Below are 19,201 nucleotides of genomic sequence, written 5' to 3' on the forward strand. Positions count from 1 at the left end.
AATATATAATATAAATATATATTATATATATATAGTCTCTTATCAGATATGGGGTTTACAGATATTTTCTTCCAGTCTCTGGATTGTCCTTTCGTCCTTTTCACACAAGCTTTTGGAGATAGAATATCTCTACTTTTGATGAAATCCAATTTACTGATTTTTGTGGATTATGCTTTTGTTGTCATGTCTAAGAACTCATCCCCAAGTCCTGAAGATTTTCTCGTACATTTTCTTCCATTTTTATAGTTTTACTTTTTAGATTTACTTTCATGATCCATTTTGAATTGACTTTTTTAAGGTGTGAGGCTCCTATAGCTGTCCATTGCTTTAGCACCGAGTATTGAAAAACTGACCTCCCTCCATTGAATTGCTTTTGCACCGTTGTCAAAAATCATTTAGTTGTACTACTGTGGTCTATTTCTGTGTTCTTTCTTCTATTATATTGACCTATGTGTCTGTTCCTCTACCAATACCACACAATCTTGACGACTGTAGCTATGTAATAAGTCTTGAAATGGAATAGCATGGTTCCTTCCACTTTATTCCTTTTCAGAATTGTTATAGCCATCTTTGTTTCTTTGCCTTCCCGTATAAATTTTAGAATATTAACAAACTGTCATTCTGATACTAAAAAATTTCTTTAATGTTTTATTTATTTTTGAGAGAGAGAGAGAGACAGCATGAGCAGGAGGGGATTAGAGAGAGAGGGAGACACAGAATCCAAAGACAGGCTCCAGGCTCTGAGCCAACTGTCAGCACAGAGCCTGACGCGGGGCTGGAACCCACAAACTGTGAGACCATGACCTGAGCCGAAGTGGGACGCTCAACCAACTGAGCCACTCAGACACCCCTGTCATTCTGATATTTTTATAGGAATTGCATGAAACCTGTATTTCAGTTTGGTGGAGAATTAACATCTTCACTTATATTGAGTTGTCCAATCCATGAATGTGATATATTTCCTCATTTATTTAAGACTTTTTAAACTTCTTTCAGCAGCGTTTTGTGGTTTTCAGCATAGAAGACTTGTACGTGTTTTGTTAGATTTATACCTAAATATTCTATTTTAAAAATTATAGCTTTATTGAGATCGTTTTTTGGGATGATTATAAATGGTATTTTATTTTTAATTTTGGTTTCTATGTGTTTCTTGCTAGTTTACAGAAGTACATTGATTTTTGTATGTGGATCTAATGTCTTGCAACCTTGTTAAACCCAGTAGTTCTAGGAGGGTTTTTGGTAGGCTCCTGAGGATTTTTCATGTAGATGATTATGTCATCTGCAAATAGCAGTTTTTTCTTCCTTTCCTATATATATGCCTTTTATTTCTGTTCTTGCCTTGTTGCACTGAGTAGAGCTTCCAGTAATGTGTTGAATACTAGCTGTGAGAGCAGACATCCTTGTCTTGATTTTAGAGAGAAAACATTCAGTCTTTAACCATTAAGTATGATGTTAACTATAGACTTTTTATAGATGCTCTTCCTCTAATTGAGGAAGTTCACCTCTATTCATATTTTGCTGAAATTTTTATCATGAAGCAGGGTTGAATTTTGTCAGACACCTTTTCTGATTAATTGATATCATTTTTTTTTTAGCCTGTTAATATGATGGATTATCGTGATTGATTTTACTATGTTAAGCCAACCTTGCATCCTGGAATAAATCTCATTTGGTTATGGTGTCTAATTCTTTTTATTATATTGCTGATTTCTAGTTGCTAATATTTTGTTAAGGATTTTCATATATAAATTCATGAGGATTATTGGTGTGTAGTTTTCTGGGTTTAATATCAGGGTAATACTAGCTTCATAAAATGAACTTGGAATTATTTCCTCCCTTTTATTTTTTGGAAGAGATTGTACATAATTGGTGTTAATTCCTTTTTATGTTTGGTAGAATCCTCCAGTGAAACCATCTGGTCTTGAGGTTGGAGATTTCAGAAGTTTTAAAATTACAAATGAAAAAATTTTAATAGGAAGTATAGTTATAAAATTAAGTTCCTTTTTCATATTGGGTTGAATTGTGATAGTGTTTTTTGAGGAATTGGCCATTTCACCTACATTGTCAGATTTGTAGGTGTAGAGCTGTTTATAGTATTCTGGTTTTTTTACTGTCTGTTGTGTCTATAGTAATATCTGCTGATTCTTGATTTTAGTGATGTGTCTCTTTTCTAGTTTTTCCTTTATTGTTTTGGTAGAGATTTGTCAGCGTTGTTGATCTTTCAGAGGACTAAGATTTTATCTCATTGATTTTCTCTATTTTTTGTTTTTAGTTTCATTGGTTTCCATTATTTCCTTCCTCCTGCCTCCTTTGAGTTTTTTTTTGTTTTCAGTTTGTTTTTGTTTTTTCACTCTTCTTTTTCTAGTTTCTTGACATATGAGCTTAAGTTATTATTTTGGGACTTTTCCTCTTTTTAAATGATACCATTTGGTGCAATAAATTTCCCTCTTAGCACTACTTTAGCTGTGCCTCACAAATTTTGACAGTTTTCCTTTTTAATTCAGTTCAGTATATTTTTAAATTTCCTTTAAGACTTCCTTTTTGGGGGCGCCTGGGTGGCTCAGTTAGTTGAGCGTCCTACTTTGGTTCAGGTCATGATGTCATGGTTTGTGGGTTCGAGCCCCATGTCAGGCTCTGTGCTGACCATTAGCTCAGAGCCTGGAGCCTGTCTTCGGATTCTGTGTCTCCCTCTCTATCTGACCCCCACCCCCTCACGCTGTCTCTCTCTCTCTCTCTCAAAAATTAATACAACATTAAAAAAAGTTAAAAAACACCAACTTCTTTTTGACTCATTGATTATTTAAAAGTGTGTTATTTAATTTTTAAATGTTCAGTGGTTTTAGTACCTCTCTAATTAATTTCTATTTTGATTACATTGTGGTCCTAGAACACACTCTGTGTGCATTTAAAAAAATCTGTTGAGGTTTGTTTTATGACCCACATCTATCTTGCCATATTTTCTGTCCATTCTTGAAAGGTACTCTCTTGTTGGATGGCATGTTCCATAAATATTGACTACCTACTTTTGTAGATAATGCTGTTGAGATCTTCTATATCTTTGCTGGTTTTCTATCAATTATTGGAAGAGTGATGTTGAAGTTTTCCGCTGTAATTTTGTGGATTTGTCTCTTTCTCCTTTCACTTTATCAATTTTGCTTCACTTATTTTACACCTCTGTTGTTTAGTGTATATAATTTAGTTTTATGTTTTCTTGGTAGATGTATTTCTTTTATCATTATGTAATCTTTTTCTCAATCTTTGGAAATTTTCTTTGCTTTGAAGCCTGCTTTATATGATATTAATATAACTTACTCTTTTGATTAATGTTTGCACGGTATATTTATTTCTATTTATTTATTTTCAACCTATCTTTTTATATTTGGTGTGAATTTCTTGTAGAAAGTAAATAATTGGATTATGTAATTTATCCACTTTATCTTATCAATTATGTATTTAGACCATTTACTTTAATGTAATCATTGATATATTAAGTCTTAAGAATGGTCTTTTATTTTTTGTCTTCTATTTATTCTGTTTTTTAAAAATTCTGTTTGTTTTCTTTCTTTTTTTTTAATATGGAATGCTTCATAAATTTGCATGTCATCCTTGCACAGGAGCCATGCTAATCTTTTCTGTATTGTTACAATTTTTAGTTTATGTGCTGCTGAAGTAAGTGGTAAAATTCTATTTTCTTTTTTCCTGCATTCCTGTGAATAATTCAGACACCTTTTAGAATTCCATTTTTATTTACATATGGTGTTTTTGAATGTGTCTCTTTGTATAGCTTTTTTAGTGGTTGCCTTTGTATATACCAATGTACATATGTATACATGTATACTTACGTATGCATGTATGTACATCTATGTTTGTGCATGTTTATGATTCATGAGTTTCCTGGAGACAGCATTTTACCATTTCAAGTGAGGCATAGAAACTTTACCTGTCTTTACATCTCTGTACCCCCCATTTATAATTGTCTTAAATATTTCCTCTAAATACGGTGAGAGTATCAGAAATGTTCTAGTTATTGCTTCAACCATCCAGCATAACTTACAAAACTCATGAGGAGAAGAATAGTCTATTGTATTTTCCCATGTTTTTACTCTTTCTGAGTTTTTCTTTTTTCCCCCAAGATTTCTTCTTGTATTGTTTCCTTTTTGTTTAGAGAACTTCCTTTAGCCATTCTCTAAGAGCAGGTGTGCTGGCAACAAATTGTTTTAGTGTTCTTCATCTAAATATGTTTTAAATTTCCTTTCATTTTTGAAGGATATTTTTGCTGAAAATACAGAATTCTTGGTTGGCAGTTCTTTTCTTTTAGTACCGCAAAAACATGCTTCCCTTTGGACTCCATGGTTTCTGTTAGAAATTTGCTGTCATTTGAACCCACCCCCCCAGTATTATTTTTTGCTGCTTTCAAGATTTTTCCTGTCTTCAGTTAAGTTTGACTGTTATGTTTATTGGCATGGAATTCCTTAGGTTTGTCCATTCTGGGATTTATTCTTTTTGAATCTGTTGCCTTATGTCTTTTGCCAAATTTGAGAAGTTTTCAGACATTTCATTGAATACTTTTTCAGTCCTGCCCTCTTTTTCCTCTCCTCCAGAACTTCAGTGACATGTGTGTTAGAGAATTTGTTATAGTCCTATAGTCCCTGAGGCTCTGTATAATATTTTTCAATCTAGTTTCTCTCCAATTGTTCAGATAATGTAATTTTTATGTTCTATCTTCTTGTTTATGGATTTGATTCCTTCTGTCCCCTCCATTTTGCTGTTGAGCTCATCTACTGAATTTACTTCAGTTATTATATTTTTTACATTCTAAAACCTACATTTGGTTCTTCATACCTTCTATTTCTTTGCTGAGACTTTCAATTTTTCATTTGTTTCATGTGTGTTTATATTGGTCATTGAAGCATTTTTATGATGGTTATTTTATTTTTATTAAAAATTTTTTTATTTTATTAAAACATTTTTTAAATGTTTTATTTATTTTTGGGAGAGAGAGAGAGTGAGAGAGCATCAGCAGGGGAGGGCCAGAGAGGAAGGGAGATACAGAATCTGAGGCAGGCTCCAGGCTCTGAGCTGTAAGCACAGAGCCAGATGTGGGGGGCTCGAACCCATGAATGGTAAGACCATCCCTTGAGCCGAAGTCAGACACTTAACTGACTAAGTCACCCTGGCACCCTTATGATGGTTACTTTAAAGTCTATCATCTTGATGTTGGCATCAGTTGATGGTCTCTTCTAATTCAATTTGAGATTTTCTGATCCTTAGTATGACCAGTGATTTTTTAAATTAAAACCTGGACATATGGGGTGTTATGTTCTGAGACTCTGGATCTTATTTAGATCTGTTTTAGTTGGCCTTTGATGACACTGTGTTTGCAGGGGTGGTGGAGGTACTATCTCGTTACTTCTAGGTGGGAGCCAAAGTTCAGGTTTCCCCACTGGGCCTCTTCTGGCTCCCTAAAGAGAAAGAGATTTCTGTGTCCTTAATGATACAATGGGAGAGAGGGCTTTTTGCTGACTGTAGCTCCCTGCCTGGTCTTCTCTGACACTCCAGCAGTATGGAGAGTTGGTGGGGACACCTCCTTACTGCCAGGCAAGAGTAGAAGTCTGGGCTCTTAATTCAGCCTTTGTTAGGGGTATATGATGTCTGCAGTTTTTCTGTGGTGGTTGACTGGAGTAGAATGTTTTTGTCTAAGACTTTTCTGTTTTACTAGGCTGCATGCACCTTTCCTGGTTCTTTGGCTTGGAGACAGCAGGCTCTTTTTCATGTTGGGACTTTTTTTCTTTCTCTTTTTCTTTTTTTTGGTCTACGTTCATTGGCATTTCTGGGTGGCCAGCTTCTCCAGCACCAAGACTAGGATATCTGAGGCAAAAAGAAAACTAAGCAAACTCAAAACTGCCATTCCTCAGGTTCCAAAGTCCCTTGCCAGTCTGCTTTCCTCTCTCTACCTTTCAGTTCTTTATTTATGTTTGTTTTGTATGTAGTGTCCATAGTTTTTATACCCCTATTAGTGGGAGTTGGAAAAAGCCCTTCAACTCTACCTTTTCAGAAGGAAAAGCCCCCAGTTCATTCTTTTTTTGAGCAGTGGTCAGATCTCTTATTCCAGTATAGACCTTCTCATCGTAGTTCATAACCTGTATTTGCAAATATCAGCTCCCTACAGAATACAAAGATGCATTGCTTCCTATTTGTATTAAATTATTTTTCATCTTTTAGAATACAAAGTACATTTTCACAAAGGGGGAAAAATGTTGTCTCTGTTCTTGGACTCTAACACAGCAGTGTGTAAAGTCCCTCCACCTCTCAGGCAGCTCCCGTCCTGTGTGTCACATATGTGTTCACCAGCACAGGTAACACTTGATATCACAACATCTCCTTCATTTAAGAATCAGAAAGAATTTTATATATCTTAAATGTTTGTGGGTTTCACTAGTTTTCAGTACTAATAACTTGGGAGAACTGACCAACAGTTTTATTTATCTTGAATGCTATTGTTTGAGGAGAAGCAGGTTTGATCACCAGAAGGATCAAGTGGGTCAAGTAGAGAGCCTGAGGGGAGGTTTGTGTCCTTTAAAGAGTGGTGGAACTGGTTCTTAGATTACTATGGCTTGGAAAGGTCACTCTTTTCCTTTTTTGGTTTAGCACAATACCTGACACATGGAAGATGCTCTATAAAAATAGCACTAGAAAGGATATTTGGGTATTGAAAGTTGGAATATATACATATTGCTTCCCTTCAAAGAGCAGAGAATTTACTCAGCCCCCTAAGCAGTATCTTTCTTACTTTGCCCTGGGGTATTTCTGTCCAGTATTGACTCTTCTTGATATCTCACGGATTAACTCTCTCTCTCTCTCTCTCTTTCTCTCTCTAGTCAGGGTGTGCATTTGGGGGTAGGCTCAATGTCTTTATATTCTTTCTTATCTAGTAGTATTCTTAGTCTTCATTACAAGTATTGTTTTGTGTGTGTGTGTGTGTGTGTGAGAGAGAGAGTGTGCGCATGCGAGTGCACACCAGCAGAGGAGGGGCAGAAGGAGAGGGAGAGAGAATCTTAAGCAGGCTCCATGCCCAGTACAGAGCCCATTTCAGAGCCTGTCTTGGGGGCTTGATCTCAGAACCATGAGATCATGACCTGAGCCAAAATCAAGAGTTGGATGTTTAACTGATTGAGCCACCCAGGTGCCCCTTGATTACAAGTATTCTTCAGCACTCCTCTACATTCATTGCAGAATAGCTATAACTTGCATTCACCCAAATAACACTGTTCTCAAGGTAGCAAGCAAGTTGTAGTTCTTGGTTTGCTCCTAAGGCCTGGTCTCAAGTTAATCGTGTAGTCTTCCCCTCTATCAGGGCTTCGTGCTTGTAAGTCTTTAAAAATTATTTCTAAATTAAATATTTCAAGCATTCATGAAACTATAAGAAGGTCATGAGATCAGCCTTAACACACCCAACTCCTGCTGACCTCTCTGGTGCCAGAGGCCTCGGCATTGGCCATGCAGCTGGGGTACAGCCCGTACGGCCCTCAGGCAGTTGGCAGGGCCCTGCCAGTGGTGCTGGGAACTTAGCAGTTTGGTGTGTGTCGGTATTTTTCCTGGGGCGTTTCACGTGTTTGCTCCTGAATGGAAAGTGTGGGGAGATGGGGCACATGGAATTTGTGGCATCTGTTGGCTAGTTAGTCTACTAGTCTACTACTACTTAGTCTAGGTTTCTTTTTGCTTTTTCTTGTTTTTATACCACTGCAGTCTCTTCATGGGTAAAATGGGAATAATTATTCATTTATGCATCCCAGATATGGTATTTATTCTTAGAGCCTACACTTAGGTAATAGAAATGCTAAATTAATAAAATAGGGAACAAAGAGTTCTCTGAGAATTCAGAGGAGGTGGAAGTTCTTTTGGCTAGACAAATCTAGGAAGGGGTCATGGAGACGGTGACTGTGGATGTGGATATGGGGAGAGCAGAGGAGGAACAGACAGGAAAAGAATCACAGAGGCACAGAGGTGAAGAGAGGAGTGTGCATCACGGGGGTCCCCCTTTCCTACTGCTCGTAGGAGTTGAAAGGCCAAATAAGGTTATGTATTTGGAATTCTTTGAAAGAAAAGTCCACCAATGTGAACCAGGATGTGTGGGTGCATGAAGAGACCCATTAAAGCTGCAGTGGTCACTTCACTAAGCCCTGGTTATGGGGCTACCACAGCCTACATGTGTAGGTTATGCCATGTGCGAGCACCTGCAGAGTTAGCAGATGGGGCTAAAACCCAGCCAGGCTTGGCCAGAGGCACCATGAGGACTCAAGATCTGCTTCTTTTGGTTTCTTAATAGTGCCCACATTTCATGGTCAAATATTTAGTATCTTACTGTAGTATAATTTGTTAAATGACCTCCTTTAGCCATCTGTAGGGACTCAGTCATCATTTCGAAGACTGGCTTGGCATCAAACACCTGCAGAAATTCAGGAGGACATGCTGTACTCACTCCCTCAGTTCCATTTTTGCCTTCTGTTCTCCTTGCCACCAGTCTCAGGTTGGATGCTCAGAATCCCTCTACTGCAGGTGAGGACAAGATGTCAAAACTGCTCAGCACTAACCTCCCTGGGTGACCTGACATGCATAGGTCACTGAACCCCATCCCTGCTGCTTCAGCATCTGGTGCTTTCTGTCCCTCTGGGGCCGTCTTGCTACCTGTGTCCTCCTACCACTGTTATTACTGGTGCTTCTGAGCCTTTCTGGCGCTGCTTCCTTGCTTCTCCATTCCTCTCTTCCTCATCCTACTTGGTATAATTCTGGAAAGGAAGAGCTTCATTAGAAGGAGAGAGAAGGAAAAGAGGATTGTAAGTGAAGAAGAGACAGGAAGGAAAGCGAAAGGGGGAACACAGGGAGTGACATAGCAGTAGAGGCCAGGGAAGTAATGATAAAGGCAACATCTGCAGTTACAGTGGGGATGAGGGTGAAACAGCCAGAAAGGACGTTTCAAGGGCCGAGGCGTCTCTGTCACCATCATCTGCCTTCAGTAACAAGGTGCTATTGCTTTCCTCAGGTGTCCTCATGACTTCCCCTGCAGACCATGTCTATGATCCTTTTTGCCTGTGTGGTGAGGGTGAGGGATGGACTGCCCCTCTCGGCCTCCACTGACTTTTACCACACCCAGGATTTTCTGGAATGCAGGAGACGGCTCAAGACTTTAGCCTTGCGACTGACCCAGTACCCAGGTCGAGGTTCTGCAGAAGGACGTGACTTCAGTATACAGTAAGCAAGCATGTTCACTCTTCCAGAACATCTGCAAGCTTTGGTTTACTTTTAATCGTATGTTGGGGTAACATGAGGCTGATCACACTGTGTGTTAAGAAGAGGTCTGCCATCAGACAGCGGTCTGAGGTTGTGTGCATTTGTAGCCGTAGAATCAAGGGACTGCGCTGCTCCCACTCCTGTCCTTCTGTTAATGGTGTTGCTCTTGAACATCCGGAGACCTGGGTTCAATCAGTTTTCATGCCTGTAGTTTGGTAGTTTATTCTGCATTAGAAGGAGGGGTGGAAAAGCTGAGGAAGGGGAAAGTCTAGAGTATGATGTCAGGGAAGGGAAAGGATAAGAGTAGGAAAGACAAGAAAATAAAAGATTTCTAGTTCTTGCCTTTAGTTTTTACTCTTTAAAATTTTCACCTTTTTGGTTTTTAAATTAAAAAATTTTTAATTTTTATTATTTAACAGAGCAGGGGAGTGAATAATGAGCACAAGTAGGTCCCTTTTCTGAAGAAACTTAAAGGCTAAGGAGGGAATAAGAGAGATACCTAACTGAACATAATACAGTAGGGAAAATGCTCCAATAGAAGTAGTAATCAAGTGGTGACAATAATCCTAGTAGTAATGGCTAGTATTATTGGGTGCTTTCTGTATGTCAGGCACTGTTCTAAGTGCTTTATTGGCTTGTGAGGTGGGTGATAGTATTATACCTGAGGTGAAGTGACTTAGCTGAGGTTGTCCTGGTAGTAATTGGTAGGGCCCGGATTTGAATGCAGGTGACTGGGCCCCAAGGGCTGCTCCTCATGTGTTGTGTCGTTTCTTATTCTAGGACTAAGAGCAAGAAGCCATTTTACTGGAGGGCTCAGGGGCTAGGCAGGTTTTGAAATATCACAGTGACCTGTCATAGATTTTACATCATTGTTTTCCATTATTTAGGCCCTCACTTACCAAGTTCCTCCTGCTCCCGTTGAACACTAAATTTTTAGTTGACTTGATAAGGTAGGGTCCCTGTACATTCAGCCTCAGAATCAGAAAAACAAAAGGAAAAGTCCAGGCTTGACTTGGGACTTGCTGGTGTCATCTGGCAAGAAGGGACTGGCCTGAAGGGGGCACCAGGTAGCAGGCACACACAGGTGTCACCCTGTGCTGTGGGCTCTGGCGGCTCAGGAGTGTGGCTGAGCTGCCTCTGTCTGCATTTGTGCCTCCTTTCTCTGGGTGCCTACAACCACTGTCCTTCATGTCCCTCCCTCCTTGTTCTCTGATTCTCTAACACCCTGTGGGATCTTGGTGCCGCACCTCAAACCTTTTCTCTGATAAGAAAAAAAAAGTCTTTGACTTCAAATGAAATTCTAGGTGCTTCAGTCATTTTTTGAAAACTAAAATACAAAACATTCTGCTCATTTGTATTTTGAATGAAATATTTACCATTATTTTCACAGATAAAACTGAAGTGTTTTTTTGTTTTTGTTTTGTTTTTATACAGGTGGGCAGTACAATAGCTTATTTAATAGTAAGGAGTTGAGTTATTTTCCTATGGCTACCGTAACAAATTAAAACAACAGAAATGTATTCTCTCACAGTTCTGGAGCCCAGAAGTCTAAAATCAAGGTGTCTGCAGGATTGTGCTGTCTTGGAGGCTCTGAGGAAGACTCCTTCCCATGACTCTCCACTGCCTTCTAGTGGTTGCTGGCAGTCTTTGTCATTACGCCAGTCTCTGCCTTCTTGGTTACATGACCTTCCCTCTGTCTCTATAACCAGATTTCACACCGGTCATTCGATGGAGGCCTACCCTAATCCATTATAATCTCATTTTATCTTAATTGTATCTGCAAAGACTATTTCCAAATAAGGCCATACTCACAGGTACTGGGAGTTAGGACTTTGGCCTATTTTTTAGGAGACACAAGTCTGTCCACAAATAGGGGCTTCTGAAAAATTCCTTGTATAAGAAGGAGGTTATCCTTTATTTTTTTTAATTGACAAAGTTTTTATATAGACGTCTTCTATTGATAGAACAATATAACTGTAAAACTCTTTTCCAGAAACATTCTGAAATGCAAGTAAATGTATATGAGAAATTGTTTTAAATGTGTAGCTGAGCTTGAAATAAAGAATTCCCAGGTGCCAGAAATGAAGGGGAACAGAATATTAAGAGTATCAGGGTGTGGTAAATGTGTTAGCTGACACTGAGGCTTCCGGTAATCAGTTGTGGTAAACTTGGGGCTTGAGTTTCAGCACCCATAAAGGGAGAGGCCTGTAGGCTTGAGGTGTTGCAACAAGACCCATGCATGAAGAAGGGATTATTGTGAGGCCACGCACAGTCCAGACTGGAATGACAATAGGTAAGAAGTAGCCGCCCACCAGTAGAGGGGTAGTTCATCTCTACTTGGCTTTGAATGGGAAGGAAAAACAAATTCTCATCTAAGAAATTGGAACCCAGCTTCTGTGCCTCCTGTAGGATTGGAGTTTAAGTTTTTACTCCCCATGGCCTAGGAATTCCTAAACAAGGTTCCACTCTCAGTTTTGATCCCAGACTAGTGACAGTCCTGGAGTAGCTGGAAGAAGTGTGCCACAACTCAGTCCTCAAGAGATTCTTACAGAAGGAAAATAACTCAAGAAGCTCCATGCTGGTGCCCTCTCACCAAAAATTATAGAACATCAAAGGAGATATTCTAGAATGAGTGTGAGTCAGGATACACTTTAGATAGGAAAACTCGAGTCCCCAGAACTTGAATTGGTAGCATGACATTCTGAAAAGTAGTAGAAAAATTTATTTTATGAGACTAGAATAACCCTAATACCACAATCAGATAAAGATAGTACAGGAAAGGGAAATTACAGGCCAGTGTTACTTTGCGTAGACACAAAAATCCTAAGTAAAACCTAACGTATATCTAGTAGTTGTGTGTATGTGGATCACAACCAAGAAGGCTTTATTTCAGATGGCAGGATGATTCAGCATATAAAAGCTATTGGTGTGGATTAAAGAAAAAAAATTTTTCCTCAATAGATGCAGAGAAGTCTGAGGCTACGTCTCCCTCATGAAACATGCATCCTTCATGAACAAAACAGTAGGAGTGATTGCACACTGTCAATGGCAAATAAGTGCTCTCTTATTTTATTTTTTATTTTTTTAATGTTTTATTTGTTTTTGAGAGTGAGTACGAGCAGGGGAGGGGCAGAGAGTGACACACACACAGAAGCAGGCTCCAGGCTCTAAGCTGTCAACACAGAGCCTGACATGGGGCCCAAACTCGTGAACCACAAGATCATGACCTGAGCTGAAGTCAGACGCTTAACCAGCTGAGCCACCCAGGCACCCCAAGTGCTCTCTCTTTTAGAGGAAGGACAAGAAGGTCCCAGGGAGTTCCAGCTGAAGGGAGTGTAGACCTGCAGCAAACAGCTCCAGAGCTGTTCAGGGCCAAGGAAGAGCAGGGTGGAAGCACTATCGTGTCTGAATGTGGGATGGGAATACGTGGGTTTTTTCTCCGGTAATTGAGATGTTGCCCTTTTGTTTCAGTTTCTCCTCCTTGGGGGATGTGGCTTGCATGGCTATCTGCTCCCGCCAGTGTCCATCGGCCATGGCCTTCTGCTTCCTGGAGACCGTGTGGTGGGAATTCACAGCTTCCTATGACACCACCTGTATTGGCCTAGCCTCCAGGCCATATGCCTTTCTTGAATTTGGTTTGTAATCCTCTTTCTTACTTACTGTTCTCTCTTATGGCATCATATGTGTAGAATTGATGGTTTAGATTTGGCTTTGGCCATCAAGGAAAACCACTGGGGGTGCTCTACTATGTCACTGGAGATCAGTTTCTTATCATGAGATTTCCGTGATTGTAGCGACCTGGAAAGCTTCAAGGTGTAACACTGGCTCTTCATCTCTTCAGAGCCCTCTGCAGTAGGGGTCAGCAAACTGGTCCAAGGGCCAGCTGCTTTTTTTTGTAAATACACTGGAACCCAGCTATGTTTATTCTTTCATGGGTCAGCTGGGTCTCCTTTTGCCCTTCCCCAGCAGAGTTGCGTAGTTGTGATAGGGACCATATGGGGCCTAGAAGCCTCAAAAATTTGCTACCTGGCAGTTTAAGAAAATTTGGTAAGCCCTGCTCCAGAGTAGTACTACCCAGAGGGTGGTAAGGGAATTTGTTCTTCTATCACGAGGTAGATACAGAAAGTGAGAACGAGTATCCAGAAATTCATATGGTAATTTGACCTTCCTGCAGTATTTTTTTTATTGCATTTTATCAAAGAATCAGTCTGTAACCATTTGGAAATAAGAAAAACGGTCTGAGGTCTCAAAGGTCTGAGAAATACTGCCCTGGAAGAAGATGGTTTTTTCCTAGGCACTGCCAGACAGGCTTGTAGAGGCTCAGAGGCTTTGGAACCCAGCATGGTAACTAGTGTGTGCTCTCTTTTCCTCAGGGGTAAGTCAGGTCATTCTGAGCTCTTGGGGGAACTCACAGGTGGGAGTCAGGGGGCATTCTGTGGCCTGTATGTAAACTAGCTGCTGTCTCTGTGATGCCCTTGAACGAGGGGCCGGCAGCCATCGGTACTTAGGGTCAGGTACAGAGAAGTGTTGCCACGTGTGCTTCCTGGCACTACTGCCATGGGCCTCCTACTCCCTCATGTGGTCCACTGGCTGGTGCATTTTGTTGTCACCCAAAGGTGCGGGGAAACTCCCTGGTACGCAGGCGTCTACCAGGTAGACCTGTGATGTAGACAGAGTTCTCCCCAGGTCTTCCTGTGAGGCCTAGTCCACCTCTGCTCTCAGCCCCACTTCTTCCTACAAAGAGGGCATGCTGGCCCCAGATAGTCTGTAGTCTGCAGCTGTGGCATCCCCTGGCTGGCAGCGGATATGAACGTGGACCATGTTCTTCTCCGCCCTTGGCTCTGCATGTGCACGCCTTCTAAAGTGGGATGCTTGACCCGACAGCAGACCCTGCCCCAGCGTCATGTTTGCTCACCACTGAGTGAGAGTAGAATATAACAGTAGATAGTTGATACCGGCATTGTGCGTAATTTTGCTTTGCCAATATGTACGAAACTCTAAATGCTTATTAAAACTTGGTATTGATTAACCAATATCTTTTAAATATGTCATTTTTGTTTGCACAATATATTCACATTTATTTGTAAGTTTTTTCTCCCGTACCTTTTTTGAGATAATATGTTCAAGAATAGCTGTCTCCCCTTTTGAAGCTTTGCATCATTCTGTGATCTGCCCAGATTGCTCAGGATTGTACCACCAGCAGTGGCTAAGACTCAGGCCCCTGTCCCTTGAGTCCCTAGTCACTGAGGTTCTGGGAAGCATTGTTGCCTGCTCTGTAGACAATCACATTTTAAGTATTAGGCACTGAAGAGATTGATGAGACCAGTAATGACACACAGTGATCATCTGACCTTTGGGTGTTTCCTGACACTCTCAGAATCTGGCTGACGTACTAGCTTGTTCAGAAAGGTGAACTTCATTTTGCACATACTGTTCTGTAATATCTTTTCTGATGCAACTTCGGTTGCTTTTTTTTTGCAGATAGCATCATTCAGAAAGTGAAGTGGCATTTTAACTATGTAAGTTCCGCTCAGATGGAGAGCAGCTTAGAAAAAATTCAGGAGGAGCTCGAGTTCGAGCCTCCAGTGGTTCTCACTGTGGAGGACACAGATGTGGCCAACGGGATAATGAATGGTCATACACAGATACACTTGGAGCCTGGTGAGTGGTTTGCTGTTCTCTGATGTTGGCGAAGATGGGGTGACCTTAGGTATACACATTGGTTTTGTTTTGTTTCGTTTTGTTTTACCAGGGAGGGGATTATAGGGGACTTAGGGGATGGGTGTATAAAATATGTCTGGAAAATATGGACTGATCCTGTTTCCAGGTGACTGTTAACTAAAAACTTGTCTGTTACCGTAGTGAGTCGATCTGAGGTGGGGGCAACTCTTTTGATGAAATTCAGAAGAGTGACTTGGCAGGTTGTTTTCTTAACCAGGGTGAAGTCTACATGTAAAGGAGAGTCATTTGCTTTTGCTGGAAGTCACTTAATAAACTGTACAAACTTGTTCATTCTCTTTCTTTTTCTGTTATTTCCTTTGATAATGATTCCTTATCTCATCTTATCACTCAGTGAAACATTGCACATCTCCACTGAGAGCCCTGTGTCCTCCTTGACCAAAGGAGGGAAGGGCTGTGGGGATGAGAATGGGCAGGGCCAGAGCTGGGCTTCCCTGAGGGCGCTGGAGACATCCCTCTATCCCTGCGGATTTCTGAGCCGAGGGCCCTGGCATTCCGTGACTTAGTCTGCCATTAACACCATTACCTACTCAATGCCCAACATGTAACAAAGCACAATTTTTTAAATTCCTTGTTTATAATTACACACAATTAAATCAATTTTTAATGAAAGTGGATATTTACCTTCTGAGCATTCCATAATGGTGTAAGAGCTGAATCCTTTGAAAGATAGAGTTGTCTACACTATAACAGTCTAATTTTTTAAAACAGTCTATTTTGTTTTAACAGTTTTTTACTAAACTCATTGCTTGAATTTTAAAAGTTGTGTATTAAAAACATCCACATTTTTGGGGGTGCCTGGGTGGCTCAGTCGGTTGTGTCCAACTTCAGCTCAGGTCATAATCTCACGGTTTGGGGGTTTGAGCCCCACGTCAGGCTCTGTGCTGACAGCTCAGAGCCTGGAGCCTGCTTCAGATTCTGTGTCTTCCTCTCTCTCTCTGCCCCTCCCCAGCTTGTGCTTGGTCTCTTGTCTCTCTTTCTCTCTCTCTCAAAAATAAACATTCAAAAAAGTTTTTTAAATGTGCACATTTTTGGCTTAACTTTGTGTTTTGATTTAATCTATTTAAATTTGAACCAAATATATTCCAGGATTGGCTTTCATGCCAATCAATAAGTTGTAATTTATACTGGGAAGGAACTTAACTTCTGCAGAAGGAAGACTGGGTAGTTGAGCCCCAAGCTGCTGCTTTTGCCATATGTAAAAATGGGGTGACTCTGTAACACGTGTTTTGTTTTTCAACCACTTAGACAAGAGGAGTAAAATCCAGAAAACATCAACTTGCTTATCTTTCTAGGACATTTTACTGTGGTTTGACTCCCCTATTGTCCTGAGGCTACAGGTAGCATGTTCTGTTCTAACAGGAGCTTTGATAACTCTAACACACTAACCATAGGCATCACTTGGGTTGTGGCTAGATATTTGTGTGTATGTGCGCGTGTGTGTGGGGGGGCAGAATGTAAGGACAAGAAGGGATGATTTAAAAGACTGTACCAAAAGAATGGGGGCGGAGTGTCACCATTTAATTGTCCAAACCAGAATCGGTCTTACTAGTTATCTTTGAAGAAAGAATGATCATTTGTTCTAGAGCTCCGGAAACAGATTGGAGCTCAAAAAAAAATCAGTGTTTTCCTCCTTTTCCCAATTATTTTAGAATTTAAAAAACTGCATTTGCGGCACATTACCCCAGAAGCCCACGAGACACTGAATACTGTCCTTGTTTAGAAGCTGAGAGTTGAAGTGTATGATAGAAATGCTGTCAATTTGACAGTCGATTTACAAATAAAGCCACAAATTGCTTTACATCAGGTTTTCTCAGCCTAAGCCATACTGACATTTTGTACTGGATAATTCTTTGTTGTGAGGGGCTGTCTTGTGCATTGTAGGATGCTTTGAAGCATTCATGGCTTCTATCCACTTGATGCCAGGAACACCCTGCTTATAGTCTTGACAGCCCCTAGTATCTCTAGGCATTGCCAGTTGCCCACTGAGGGGCTAATCGCCCCTCTCTGAGAACCAGTGCTTTAAGTAAAAAGAAAATCAGGCCTTGAAAAACCTGTGCTTAACTCAGAGACAGGCCTCTTGCTGAAAGAAACTCACTTTGGATTCCCAGATCCATTCTGTCCTCCATTTCTTGCCTTTTTGCTCTCTAACTTCAGCTGCTTTTAATTAATATGTTTGTAATTCTGTGTTTAACATAACGAGCCTATCATTAGTAGAGGTCTAGTTAATGTCTTTGTTTATTTTTCTTTCATATAGAAATTATTTTCACTAGACACTTATTTTCTTTAATTGTGAAGCTCCCAACTTCCGAATGGAGCCAGTGACAGCCCTGGGTGTCCTCTCGCTCATTCTCAACATCATGTGTGCTGCTCTGAACCTTATCCGTGGGATTCACCTCGCAGAACATTCTCTACAGGTACCCTTTGTTTTTACAGTTTAATTTGAAGGGCCTATGATAGCAGAAACTGGTGGGGAGACACTTAATTTGTAAGGTTATTATGTATATAGGTTTTAACCATTGTTTAAATAAAATAAAATTTTAAGTTCTTTATAGTAAACTGAACAAATATAAAACTTGCTCTTTTGTGTCCATTGTCCCAAGAAGCCAAAGGGGCCTGCCAGGGGAATTGGTGAGAAATAGCTTGCTATGGGGACATCCTTGGGGCCCCAGGAGTCTCCCCAGGGGCCCGATTGCTCATCGAGGGCAAATCTGATTCTCAATCTCTGAGGTTCAGGCTGTTTCTGCCTGGGAAAAGTTGCCTCCTAGTCTGATTTATATCACGCAAATGCCACTTCCTGTGTCTTTGTCAGAGACCTGTATCGCTAGGAAGATGATTTGCTAGTCTGCTCAAATTAAAGCATCTTTTTATGTTAATGTTCTTAAAATATTTTTCTAAATTTTGAAGTATTTAAAACATTTTGAAAAAGTAGAAAATCACTGTGGGCATAAGCAGATACTGCTTTTAAAAATAGGGCCATAATACATTGTCACTATGGTTGCTAAAGTCTGAAGCATGGCTGAGGGAATCTCAGGAGACTAATGTAGACTGACCTGTGTGGAGAGTGGCGGCCGGCCCCTGCCGCAAGAGTGGTGGCCGCCAGTTACTGCACCCTGCCTGGGGCCGACGCGCGCCGTGTTTCCCACCCTTATTTTTTATGATTGCCCACACCCAGATACTTACCAAGTGTCTGTACACACTAGAACAGTTACACTGCCAACAAGACAGTTAAGATGGGGCACAATGTAGAGTGTGGTGACATCACTAAGGAGGTGGCAGGACCTGAAGGGTGCAGAATTAGGGAAAGCTTAGTGCTGAAGATGAGTAGGATTTTGAGAGGTAGCAGTGTTGGGGGCATTCCAGCCTGGGGGCTTCATACAAATGCCTGGAGACAAGCAGGCATGTGGTGTGTCCAGCTGTTAGACATAGTTGCATGTCAACCCCTGTTCCTGTATATAAACAGGGACTTCTGTCTCAGTCAGGAATTCTGTATTAGCGGCCATACCAGACCCAATGAGGTGTGAAGAACTTCATGTCACTGTTTCCTTTCATCCGAATATTCCTTTTCTTCTGTTTCTTACATTTGTTTTAGGTTGCCCATGAGGAAATTGGAACTGTTTTGGCTTTTCTTATTCCTTTTGTAGCCTGTATTTTCCAGGTGGGTGAAACATTGATATTTTGAGTGGGTTGAACCCAGGGCCTTATTTTGTTCTTCTGTTGGAACCATCAACAAATTTCTAGATGTGATTTTGTTCCACTACGGCATGTCCTGGACATACCAGGCCCTTAGTGGAAGGACCCTCGGCCCATCCTGCCCAGTCCTCTCATTTTATAGGGGAACAACACTGGACTCAGAAAGGGAAAGCCACTTGCCCTAGGCCACAGAGCCTTTGACAGTGGCCAAACAGAAGCCAGGAATTCTTGGACTCAAATTTCAAGAAGGGTGGGATGAGAGTGCTGTGGGGAGGGGAGTGGGTGGCCTGACTAATGTGAGGCAGGGTTTTGCTTATTGTCAGGGCAGTCAGGTATAGAAATGTCCTTTTGCAGAAGGAACAGTTCCATGTGCGTGCGTGCATGTATGTGTATGGGTGTGTGTTGTTTAAATACGAGACTAGGTAAACAAAAACTTTTTAATTGTAATACTACCTGACTCAAATCTGTCCTTAGAAAATGA

At 40.8% G+C, this 19,201-nt stretch overlaps 1 protein-coding gene and 1 non-coding gene across 6 annotated transcripts in view; one reads left to right on the forward strand and one right to left on the reverse strand.

Moving 5' to 3' along the window:
- Positions 1-19,201, forward strand: part of SEC22C (SEC22 homolog C, vesicle trafficking protein) — a 66,546-nt gene that overhangs the window by 11,670 nt on the left and 35,675 nt on the right. For all 5 annotated transcript variants that reach the window (XR_003908960.1, XM_029940423.1, XM_029940424.1 and 2 more), the window contains exons 2-6: positions 9,041-9,249; positions 12,760-12,923; positions 14,770-14,949; positions 17,326-17,444; positions 18,620-18,685. Coding sequence is in view for 4 of the 5 variants with exons in the window: in XM_029940423.1 (XP_029796283.1) it covers positions 9,068-9,249; positions 12,760-12,923; positions 14,770-14,949; positions 17,326-17,444; positions 18,620-18,685 (711 nt within the window). In the remaining variant the exon portion in view is untranslated. The remainder of the gene's footprint in view (positions 1-9,040; positions 9,250-12,759; positions 12,924-14,769; positions 14,950-17,325; positions 17,445-18,619; positions 18,686-19,201) is intronic.
- LOC115293027 lies at positions 3,570-3,673 on the reverse strand. Its single transcript, XR_003909300.1, has one exon. It is a non-coding gene; the product is annotated as a U6 spliceosomal RNA (small nuclear RNA).

This window comes from Suricata suricatta, chromosome 5, assembly GCF_006229205.1.
Source record: "Suricata suricatta isolate VVHF042 chromosome 5, meerkat_22Aug2017_6uvM2_HiC, whole genome shotgun sequence".
Taxonomy (NCBI): Eukaryota; Metazoa; Chordata; class Mammalia; order Carnivora; family Herpestidae; genus Suricata; species Suricata suricatta.